This window comes from Ischnura elegans (genome assembly GCF_921293095.1).
Source record: "Ischnura elegans chromosome 13 unlocalized genomic scaffold, ioIscEleg1.1 SUPER_13_unloc_3, whole genome shotgun sequence".
NCBI lineage: Eukaryota > Metazoa > Arthropoda > Insecta > Odonata > Coenagrionidae > Ischnura > Ischnura elegans.
In genome coordinates, this window is record NW_025791659.1 from 8,048,381 (window position 1) to 8,060,737 (window position 12,357).

Consider the following 12,357-nt stretch of genomic DNA (forward strand, 5'->3'; position numbering starts at 1 on the left):
ATTCTAGTGCGGTAATTTGCATTTGCAGTATCAAGTAGGTCCACACCTATCACGTATTTTCTATACTCCTGAATATCACAAGGCTGTGGAATTGTATTTTATTTTTTCTGCTGAAACATTTTCCCGTACCCAACGGAAGTGCAAAACTTGTATTGCTGTCAACAGTGACAATCTATTTATCATTCCATCGAACAATACTAAGAACTCCAGCTTTATCAAATGTTTGTTTTAATTTTCCTCTTGGCGATGGTTTTACTATATTCTATCAGTTACTCCTTCGTTATATTTTACGGATGGCTGTGACAAATAATCCTTTTTCTTTCAAAACAAAAAATGGTCTGACAGTTGAAAAGAAGTTATCGAAAAACATACGATGATTCGAGGGTTCAGGGATAACCTTGAGAAATTCCAGAATAACTCTAGCTTCCAAGACTAATTTTCGATGAAAGTAATTTTCTATCGCCTGGTTGAACCCTAAAACCGTCGGAATAACATAAGCACCAAAGTTTAAAGCGAAATCTAAAAGGATTGTTTTTAAAGTACATTTATGCACTTGGTGTAAGGTATCATCTGCTTTTTATTTAAAAATTGATGTGCAAATATTCGGAATTGTATTAATCTTTAATTCAAGTCGACCAAATTAAGGTCATAATTTACAAATCTGTAATTTTTGTCCAGACAGGTATTGTTTGAAGAGTGTAGATTATTTTTATTAATCTAAATATGTTTTGGTTCAATGATTTCCGAACCAAATCCACGCCTTATTGTCTTCTTTAGACCAATAACATCATATCAATATCTCGCTGTGGAAGTCGGTGATATCGCTGAATCGTGAAGTAAGGGAGGACTAATTCGGAATGAATGTACAAAGTTTTGTTCTATATTGCACCCGAAATGCTTTCATGTAATTCATTAATAGTCCTTATCTATTTTAACTCAATCTTTTGTTGAAAAAATTTCATTAAAAAACAGGAAAATACGTTATCTTGTGTAAAAAAATTCACTTTGACTCATTGCTTTCAAACCGTAATACATCTCTTTTTTATATCGGGGTTAGGTTAAGTAATGCAGCATCATTGAAAACATAATTTATAACAATATTAAGTATCAAATATGAAGATATTTGTCAGATAATATGTGGTATAAAAAGGAGTAGGATTAGATCTGAGAGTAGAAACAGCATATTCCAACGAGACGTAAATATGTGGTAATACGGGTTGCATAGCTGCCTATAGATTCGGCCATAGTTGCGAAAACGCAACATTATTTTCCCAATCCGATTTTTGCTTAATGTTGACTCCCTGTCGAAATATGAGCCTTGATATCTATTATTTGAAATTTTTACGTCCACATGGACGTATAATAAACTTAATAAAGGGAATAGTTACTCTTAGGAAAAATTTTTTATCTTGCGTCACAAGTGACTTGAAAATTGACACGTATTGAGTTCTTTTTATAAATATTGAAATACCGATGAAATGTCATTATAATCTCACTAAAAATCAGTATAAACTTATTTTTTTCGAAAAAAGCTTGAATAAAATTCAACTGAAACTTATTTTTTGCATTTCTCAATAATATTGCGTTTTCGGAACTTTGGCCGTAAATGAGTTAACCGTAACTTGTTTACTATCGGTCGCCTTTCTTTCCTAAGATAAGAATTGAACTTCCTCTTTCCTCAACACTTACTCTATTCCCTTATATCAACTCGACATGGCCTAAAGTGCTTGTAATATATGAGTTTTTATTAACATGCAGCATTTTATCTTAACTCCTCTGCACGGTATCATTAACTTAAAATTAATGCAGCATACGTTAACTTGTCTGAACTGTATCGTTAACTTAAAAATAATGAATACGAAATAATTGAAATTTATGTCAATATGATTGGCCGCCGACAGGGAGCACCACGCCCCCCAGTATTCAAACACATTGTGTCATTAATCGAATTCCAGGATTTTCGAATTTATTTTCCTTCATGGAAAATAGATCTAGCGAAATGTCGATCATTGCTAAATGTGACCATTATGGTGAGGAGTATATTCTAATATTTTGGTTCATCTCGCAAAAGAGGAAACTGATATAAAACGATTTTATGACATCCTATTATTATAAATGTGGAGTGATACAGCAATTTCCCCCGTTATGTTTACGATTCGAAAGCTTTTCGAAACGATATGCATTAAAAATCGAGTAAAATAAATGGAAGAGAGCCTGAAATCATTCATTAGCTTCCCGTTTCAAACATCAACCACCCGCATAGCATCCAAAGGTCGGGAGTATGAAATTAATCGGCTGTTTTGAAGGTAAGTCCGACAAGTAGTTTTTCCCTATTAATCCGTTTAACGCCTAGCGGTAGCAAATGGTACCAGCTGGTAATGCAGTGTTAAACATAACTTTTTTATTATTTATCGTTTTTTATTAGGGTCTTTGAGAGTTTTTAATTGAGAGACATTTTTGATGACATTTTAAGAAAAGCTTGTTATTTTAAAGCTGTATTAAACGAATTTAGAGCCGTTTGAAATTTGAGAACTATCAACTAGCCCGAAATAAACGGAATTTTTCAGAGCAAGCATTTCATTTTCTTTACTTATGCCCTATGTATTGCTAATGCAAAGGTTTTATTACGTACGATTTTTTAGCCTGTATATCTCGTAAAAAGTATGATTATTTGATGCGAGCCTAATATTTGGGATGTTATGATGCAAAATATGTTGGTGGTACCATATAGTACCACTAGGCGTACCTCTTACCGGTAAAAGAATAAATTTAGCTCCTAATGACTCAGAGTCTCATTAACATTTAGATAAATGATTGCCATAAAAATCGCAGAAAGTTTTTAATTCGGGCGTTACCGGGTTAATAGCATGCGTCCCTTCGGGAAATAGTAAAATTCAAAGATGGTTTAATTCTTTGTACTGCAACAAAGTGAGTCGGAAAAACTGTCATTAATATTAAGTGGAGAAAATTGTAGGAATGCATCATGTATTATTTTACTTCGTCTTACTGTCAAAAGTACGTAGAAGGGAGCACAAAATATTGCAAAAAAGTACAATGTTTACGTTTGAATGATGCTATGTAAATTAGTTTTCGGCAGAAATAATACTAACGCTGCTGCAAATGTTATAAATACGTTGAATAAAAACACATCACAATTTGATGAGTTTTTAATCTCATTTTAATGGCACAATACTATTGCTGAAAATTTTTATTAATTTTTTTAAAATATTTATTTCCAACATCCACGTAAACTGCTCACGGCGGCCATTTCAAAGGGTATTGCAACATTAACAAATGAACATCACAAACATCGATGCCCTGGATAGAGACCACCTACCCAAGTGGGATACGGACCCGCGATAAAAATAATTGTTTAATTTTTTATTTTTCTCCTGAAATATTCATCAGTTTTAAATGAGTTGTTTTATAGTAAAGAGTTACTAACGTTACTCTTCACTGTTCTTTCTCGTTGAGAACTTTCCTCGTGATACGGGAGGTTGAAATTGTTACAGCCTTCTGCATTTTGATGAATGTATTTGGATAAATTTTGATTATTTTGAAACCATTTTGTTTATATTTTGGGATGATACCGGTGTTAAAGATGACAATCGGAGCAATATAAAAGTGTTCCATATTCCATATTCTTTTAATTTTTATTGCCTTTCTTGGTACCTGTCTCTGCTACCAAATATATTCTTTCCGACGTTATACGAAAGCGGTACTGCAATATCAGCTATGTAACATGTTTGAATGCATTTTTCGCATAATGGTACTGGTATTTAAGCGTTTATCTATATTCATTACATTTCAGGTTCAAAGAATGCCTGGAGCTCCAAAGCGCAGTGGCTTCAATGTAAACATGGGACAGAGATACATTTGCATCGGTATAATCATGATATCCATCATGGGCTGCTATTCAGAAAAATCATCACGTGATAGCGAACATGGAGGAATGAACGGCTTCCATTGTAAAGAAGATCCCAGATGCCTCTGTTTCAAAGTGAAGGATAGGGGATATTATGAAATGTTCTGTGAAGATAAGGTTTTTATAAGCCGATCGGAATTCGATTATAAAACAGTACAATATTATATCGAATGTAATGCACAATCAGAGGTGGACCCTTATCATTACCTCGCCATCTTTCTATTCTCCAACTTCCCAACGTATAACTATACGTTCGCAAATAACGCGGAATTGAGTGTGCATAATTGCTCAGCTCCGTCTAGTAATCAACAAGTCGTATTTGAAGATTGGAGTTCTGGTTCCATCGGTGGCTTAAGGGATCTTCCACTTGAAAAATTAGAAATACACTGCGAGAAATCGAAAACTCTCCATTTTTCCATGCGTCACTGGAGCGCCTTGGAGAAGCTGAAGGAACTGACCATAATCTGCCCAAATTTGCCGATGTTTGACAAAGATCTTTTCTCAAGGATATCGAAACGGCTAGAAACCCTTGCAATTAAAAACACGGGAATACAATATTTACCAGAAAGATTTCTCACGGGCATAGACACGATAGAGTTGTTGGATCTTCGGAGTAATAAGCTCAGATCACTTGGACGTAACTTTTTGAGCAGATTGAGGAATTTAGAAGAACTCTATCTCGCTGAAAACGAGATAGAAAGAATGGATAACGATATTTTTCTCAAAACAGAGAATTTGGCTCATCTCGATTTAAAAAGAAACTCATTCAAAACATTACCGACTAGTTTGTGCAGGCTAAAGAAACTTGAAATTCTAGAGGCAGAGTATAATTTGATCACTTTCATTCCTCAAGAATGTTTAAACAGTCTCCAATCCCTGCTTTATTTTACCATTCACAGTAACAAACTTGTAACACTGGGACTCCCATCGGTTAGCATAACACCCATCCTCTACAAAGTATTGAGTTCTGATATAAAGTTTCCAAACTCATCTTCAATTCGTGAGGAATCGGGAAACTTAAATAATGCATGGATCGGCTGGTCTTGGGTCCTGTGTCTTCATCTGAACAATAACTCCTTATCGTCGTTGCCGGACAAAGCCTTCTACGGAATGAACCACCTTAAATCTTGGATATTTCCAGCAACAGAATTACGTATTTACCTGAAAACATATTTTCCCGGAACAAAAAACTAGAAGAACTCCGGGCTTCGAACAATCTCTTCACTCACATTCCGGCGACACTGTTGGACGACAAAACCAGACTAATCATACTGGACCTCTCCTACAACCTCATTGAGACTCTAGACTCGGATTTCTTCAGTGATTCATCTTCATTATGCCACGTGCATATCAACAACAACAGGTTAGTTATCTCGTAGTGCCCGTAGTTTCCCGGGTTGAGTCGAGTCGAGTGATATCGGTTACTCGGAGCTGTCAAGGCCAGTGTATTAAAAAATTTGCCAAAAGGAAACAAAATCATGAATTCTTGTAAAAATATACTTTTCAACCCATTACTCCCCAGACTGTATTCAGGGCTTTTAGCTTCGATCGTACCGTATTTTCCGGTTTTTTTCGTCTAATTAAGATAAGTTTATGGAAAAAAAATATTTTCATCGTATTATATGATTTTCGTAATGCTGAGTATACGCAACGCTGGGAAAACTCCGGGAAATAAATACAAAAAAGTAATTTTTAAAAATAAGGTTACATCTTTTATTTTTTCCAAGTAGTTTCTAAGTTTTTTCCAAGCTTCCGCGGAGATTATGATGAATTCTGCTGGGTTTTCCGGGTATTCTTCCGCGTTTATCCATTTTGAAGGACGATATTTCGCTAACATCTTTCATTGCATTTCTCGTATATTTATTATAATTATTATTTATTTTTATCAGTATTCATTATATTTCAGGTCTCAAGAATGCCTGGAGCTCCAAAGCGCAGTGGCTTCATTGTAAGCATGGGACAGAGATACTTTTGCATCTTCCTAATCGTGATATCCATCACTAGTTGCTCTTCCGAAAAATCATCGCCCGATAGCGAAGATGAAGAAATGAACGGCTTCCATTGTAAAGAAGATCCAAGATGCCTCTGTATCAAAATGTATAGGGGACATTATGAAATGTTCTGCGAAGACAAGGTTTTAATAAACCGAATGTCACTTAGGCCGGGACTCACTAATAAATCGGTACAATATGTTATGAAATGCCATGCACAAACAGAGGTGGACCCTTATCATTACCTCGCCATGATCATGTTCGCAAACATTTCATCATATGATTATACGGTCGCAAATAACGCCCACTTGACGGTGTTAAATTGCTCAGCTCCGTCTAGTAATCAATCAGTCCTATTTGAAGATTGGAGTACTGGTTCCATCGGTGGCTTGAGAGATCTTCCACTGGAAAATTTAGAAATATACTGCGAGGATTCAAAAACTCTCCATTTTTCCATGCATCATTGGAGTGGCTTGGAAAAACTGAAGGTACTCATTATCAAGTGTCAAAATTTGTCGATGCTTGACAAGGACCTTTTCTCAAGGATATCAGAACGGCTAGAAATCCTTCAAATCATGAACACGGAAATACAATATTTACAAGAAAGATTTTTCACGGACGTAAAAACGAGAAATATTTTAGATCTTAGCCGAAATAAGCTCAGATCATTAAGTCGTAATCTTCTGAGCAGCATGAGGAATTTAAAATACCTCTTCCTCGGTGAGAACGAGATAGAAAGCATTGACGATGATTTTTTTCTCAAAACGGAGAATTTGAGTCATATTGTTTTACGACATAACTCACTTAAAACATTACCAACTAGTTTGTGCAGGCTGAAGAAACTTGAAGTTCTGCATGCAGGGTATAATAGGATCAGTGTCATTCCTGAAGAATGTTTATACAGTCTCCCATCCCTGATTACTTTTACCCTTCTAGGTAACAAACTTGTTACATTGGGACTTCCATCGGTTAGCATAACACCCACCCACTACAAAGTATTGAGCTCTGATATAAAGTTTCCAAACTCATCTTCAATTCTTGAGCAGTCTGAAAACTTAAATAAGGCATGGATTCGCTGGTCTTTGATTCGGCACCTTCATCTGGGCAATAACTCCTTATCGTCCCTGCCGGATGAAGCCTTTTACGGTATGGTCAACCTCGAATATTTGAATATAGCCAGCAACAATATTGCGCACTTGCCTGAAAACATATTTTCCCGGAACAAACACCTAACCTGGCTCCTGGCTTCGAACAATCTCTTCAAAAACATTTCGGCAACACTGTTGAAAAACAAAACTAGACTAATCGCACTGGACCTCTCCTACAACCTCGTTGAGACTTTGGACTCGGATTTCTTCAGTGATTCATCTTCATTATGCTGCTTGCATATCAACAACAACAGGTTAGTAATCTCGTAGTACCCGTAGTTTCCCAGGTTGAGTCGAGTCGAGTTATATCGGTTACGAATCAGTCGAGGCCAGTGTATTAAAAAGATTGCCAAAAGGAAACAAAATCATGAATTCTGGTAAAAATATAGTTTCTAGTCCATTATTCCCTAGACTGTACTCAGGGCTTTTAACTTTGATTGTTTCGCAATTTCCGATTTATTTTGACCGAATTAAGATGAATTTTTTGAATAAAAATATTTTCATCATATTATATGATTTTCATAATGTTGCATACACGCAACGCTTGGAAAACTCCGGTTAATTAAATACAAAAAAGTAATTTTTAAACATTAGCTTACATCTTTTATTTTTTATCTTGATTTGCACACTCGACATCTTCGCCGGGAATTATCAGTATTCCTTTGGAGGAAATGCCCCATTCTGCCTTTCAACGGACATGCTGGGGTGTGTCATTTTTCCCAGGGTGTATCGTGTGTGCGCATCGATTTTATTGTGCCAAACGCCAATGTTCATAGAAATACAATTTTATGAATGAAACTGTTGGTGGAAGGGTCAAAATAAAAATAAGAGATACTTAAAACAGTCAGTAAATCGAAGAAAAAATTACTCTTAAGTAGAAACTTTATCTGAGAATTAGGATTCAATAAAGTTGCGTTAACGCAACGCTGGGGCTTAAAGGGCTCAAGGCGAATCGTCATACTCATGTATTGTTCTGGGTTTTACATCTCTATGCAGCAGTCAGCCACGATATATATATCAACGTTGTTGCCGAGTACCTTTTCGTCAGACGCGGATTCGGATTAGTCTGAGTTGACCATTACATCTCTCATACTTTCATATAAGATACTCTTGTAGCCTTAATTATTTTCTATAATCATACGCCGAGTGAATAGTTTAAAATCATTTATGATTTCTCGAAGAAAAAATGACAATAACTTTAAGGTTTTCAGGAACAATGTTGGTTTTTCCCGATATTGACAAAATTACCATAAACGTTCCACATTATCATTTTTTAAATTTACCCAAGGATTAAGAATAGACAATTAACCAGGGGATTGATCAAGGTAGAAAGTAATTAAGAGCATGCACTGTAGTATTTTCAGGGTTAGAAATTATCATGCTCGACTCGATACTCGCGAGTAGATATGGACTCGACTCGATACTCGACTCGACATCAAAATGGGCTACTCGCACATTCCAAAGACATTTCACTATAAGTGAAAATATACATTAATAAACAATTTTATCATTTCTTTACAGGTTCCGCCATTTGCCAAACAATATATTTCAACCATTCAAAACACAGAACGGGACATGTCACATGTTTCTTCTCGATATGAGCGGAAATCGGCTGGAGGATGTGCCGGAATTGTCGATTCCGTTGTTGACACACCTAAACCTATCGGGAAATCATCTGACTTCGATCAAACCAGACATGCTATCAGAAGCACCACGTCTGTTGGAGGTCAATCTGTCCCACAACCTTATTCATACCGTAGAAAATCCATTGGAGCTTGACGAATATAAAGTTCTCTTTAGCAATTATTTGATCAAATTGAAAATTATCGACCTATCTTCAAACCAATTAAGGGTTTATCCAAGACTATCGCCCGTCCTAAAAACCTTAAAATACCTCAATCTCAGTGGCAACTATATCACAGAGTTTGCGTTTAAACCTGAGATACGAAGGACACTTTCAACTGCATTGGAGACATTCGACGTGTCACGAAACCGTTTAAAGTCGGTTAAATTCTTCGAACATTGGCTCTGGGAATCTGGGAAGACGAAATACGTGGATCTCTCCCATAACCTTATTGACCTGGAGGAATGCAGAGAGTATATGGTGGGAGTAAGGTTTGTGTGGGGATGCATGTCGCCCCTATATAAACTAACAGCATTGGAGGTGAGAAACTTTGGAGTAATCCCAATTCCTTCTCCATGCTTATTTTCAGCTGTTATTCACCCATAACCCTAACCTTGCATTAACCTAACATTACCCTACATGAATTCTGCTGGTTTTTCCGGGTATTCTTCCGCGTTTATCCATTTGTAGGACGATATTTCGCCAACGTTCCAGTTGGCTTCCTCAGGTCCACTGAAGTAGGACTGTCAGGTCACTTCAGTGGACCTGAGGAAGCCAACTGGAACGTTGGCGAAATATCGTCCTACAAATGGATAAACGCGGAAGAATACCCGGAAAAACCAGCAGAATTCATCATAATCTCCGCGGAAGCCTACTTGGATTACCCTACATGTCTTATTCAAAATATTTCTATAACCCATCTTCGTCTCTGCTATGACGACTATGTCATCGGAAAATGTAAGCTTGTTCATTTTTTCCCCCTGGATGTCCACTCCCGAGGCCTTTTCTATAGGTTTATTAATGGCTTTCTTGATGTAGAAGTGGAAAATCCCTTGTGACGAAGCCAAGCCTTGTCTCATCTCTTTCCTGATTCTGTCTTGCTCACAGCTAGACCCTGTTTTATCACCGCTATCTGGTTTTCGCATAAACTCTGGTATATCATCCTGCCATTATGAAGATTTTCAGCTTATTTCAGGATTCCCATCATTTTGATACAATCCACGTTGCCAAATGTCTTCTCTAATCTTACAAACGCAACCACCGAGAGATGGATAGCGGAAAAATATTATCCGAGGGGTCTGCATAGAGAAGACCCAATTCCATCCCACAGATTTCCGATTTCTGCGGTCGCTTTGGTCTCTTTTTCGAAAAACTTACTAAGTATTCCCTATTACAATGAATCTTTTAACCAGAAAAGAGATAAGCAATAGGCAAACAATTATGCTCAAGGAAAACATAGAAGGGGACTGAATGTAACGGCTTTGTTAGGGAGTTTTTGATAGAAAGCCTCAAACGTTTGCAGCAAAATGTTCCCATTTGGGAAAAGAATAAAATTGAAAAGATTGAAAATTATTATTTAATATTGATGATCATTTTTATAGCTATTTATACAATTGAGTATGGACGTTTTAAATTTTGAAATGCATGACTTATGCAAGCATTGATCGTTAATTATACATTTTCATATGTGTAGGCTTTCGCGGTGTGGCGAAGATTCAGGGTGGAGGTTTTCGGGGTTAGCACCGCGTAGATTGGTCTCTGCAGACAACAGTTCGAAGAGCTACTAGGAACCAGCAACTACGCCTCTCGGCCACAGCTGAGCACACATGGAGTGGGCCGAATCACTACCCCGACTACGACAATGCAAAAGTCATTGCTATGGAAAAAAGATACTTCCCGCGGATCATCAGGGAAGCTATTGAAATAATGAAGACACCGAGAAATCTCAACAGGGAGGACGGATACCAGCTTTCAAACACATGGAAAAGAGTCCTCAGAAAGAAACCCAGAGAGACAAGACAACACCAAGAGGGGCGGACCAATGAGAAGCCATATGAGCCCCATGAACCAACCAATGAGAAGACACTGGCCTCCGACGGGGTGTATAAGAGACGAGCGATTCCTCGGTTCTCCACTTCATTGACCTGAAGAAGCCTGCTGCAATGCCGGCGAAACTGTTGTCTGCAGAGACCAATCTACGCGGTGCTAACCCCGAAAACCTCCACCCTGAATACATTTTCATATTTGTTTTTTTCATCAACTCTGTAGCGAATGAGCGGTTTATTCAAAATTATTCCCCCACTCTCGCTCTTCCGTAAAAATAATCATTTATTAAAAATACAAAATAAAAATAATAAATAATAAGGTAGTTACCTTCATCAACGAAAACGAAAGGCATTGATTGGGATTCGTTACCCACCATTAGTGTATTCATAATATACAAATTATTTGGGTTTGGAAATACTGATTTAGACGAATGTTAACCCATTATTCCGCAGACTGTATGCAGGGATTTTAACATCGGTTGTTTTGCCCGATTTATTTTGGCTTAATTAAGATTAATTTTTGGAGAAAAAACTATTTTCATCATTTTTCCTAGGGTGCCTCGTATGTGCGCATCGATTTTTATGCCAAACGCCATCGGTCGTAAAAAAAAATTATATGAATCAAAATTTTGGTGGAAATGACAGAATTAGAATTAGGGATACTTAAAAAGAGTCAGTAAATATAAGAAAAAATTATTCTGAGGTAGAAACATGTTCTGAGAACTACAATTCAATAATGTTTGCGATAACGCAACGCTGCGGATTAATTGGTTACTGGTCAATTTTATCCTCATTTGAAAAAGGCCAGATTGGCGCCAATGAGATGCCACTCTACGTGACGTCACAGCGACATAGTTTCTATACGAGTAGATAGGAGTTTTACATCGTCTGAGATTACTAATGCATGCATGAGGCACAGAGCTCAGGGAAACATTTCTTAATAATCACCTATTAAAACTGCCTAAGGTCGGTAAGTTTTCTTTGTTTGATAAGGTATTAATAATCCTTATTAAAGCAAAACGCTACCAGCTAGCAGGGTAGTGTGCTACCTGCTAGCATCCTGCGTCGTATCAGCACTCAAAGCCTCGCCCCAATGTCACTTCACTTGCGGCAGCGGGAACCTGAACGACGTCACACGGAGTTTTCCAACATTCATACTTAGCCGTCGCGTTTTCGCGCGCGCTTGAAAATTTTCACTTTTAATTTGAACGCGAAAAATAGATATCGCTATTTAAAAATCAAAAAGCGTGAACTACGTACTCCAGGAGTAATAATCTTTCGTTTTAGGCAATAAAAAATAATAGGAAAACATCCTATTGGTGTATGGCTCGTATTTAATGCAAAAACGTTGTTAGCCAACGTTTCAGTCTATTTAAAAAGTTTACCAGGGCTTATTTTTTTACATATTTATTTATTTATCTTGTAAATTGTAAGTCACAGTCACATTTAGATTTCTCAAGGATAATATTTCAGGAACTTATGTATACTTTCTTTTGTTTTCTGGCCTGCCTTGAATTAAATTTTTTTAAGGATGGTAGCCTCAGCGCTGGTTTTTTTGACGCTACCTTAAGCTCCTCTTTATTTTGCGTTATTTTGTGTACTTTTAAGATGGAGTAATAAATTC

At 36.9% G+C, this 12,357-nt stretch overlaps 2 protein-coding genes across 2 annotated transcripts in view; both read left to right on the forward strand.

The window, feature by feature from the left end:
- The first annotated feature begins 3,820 nt into the window (after positions 1-3,820).
- On the forward strand, positions 3,821-5,205 carry LOC124172986 (platelet glycoprotein V-like). The gene has a single exon (XM_046552518.1). The coding sequence runs from the start codon at positions 3,821-3,823 to the stop codon at positions 5,117-5,119; it is 1,299 nt and encodes a 432-aa protein (XP_046408474.1). The 3' UTR covers positions 5,120-5,205.
- A 56-nt stretch (positions 5,206-5,261) lies between these two features.
- Positions 5,262-12,357, forward strand: part of LOC124172987 — a 57,150-nt gene continuing 50,054 nt past the window's right edge. Inside the window, exons 1-3 of the mRNA XM_046552519.1 lie at positions 5,262-5,288; positions 5,832-7,318; positions 8,586-9,228. Coding sequence (XP_046408475.1) covers positions 5,262-5,288; positions 5,832-7,318; positions 8,586-9,228 — 2,157 coding nt within the window. The remainder of the gene's footprint in view (positions 5,289-5,831; positions 7,319-8,585; positions 9,229-12,357) is intronic.

Excerpts from the sequence above, each read along its gene's own strand:
- LOC124172986 (XM_046552518.1), top strand. The coding sequence starts at position 3,821 with ATGCCTGGAGCTCCAAAGCGCAGTGGCTTCAATGTAAACATGGGACAG.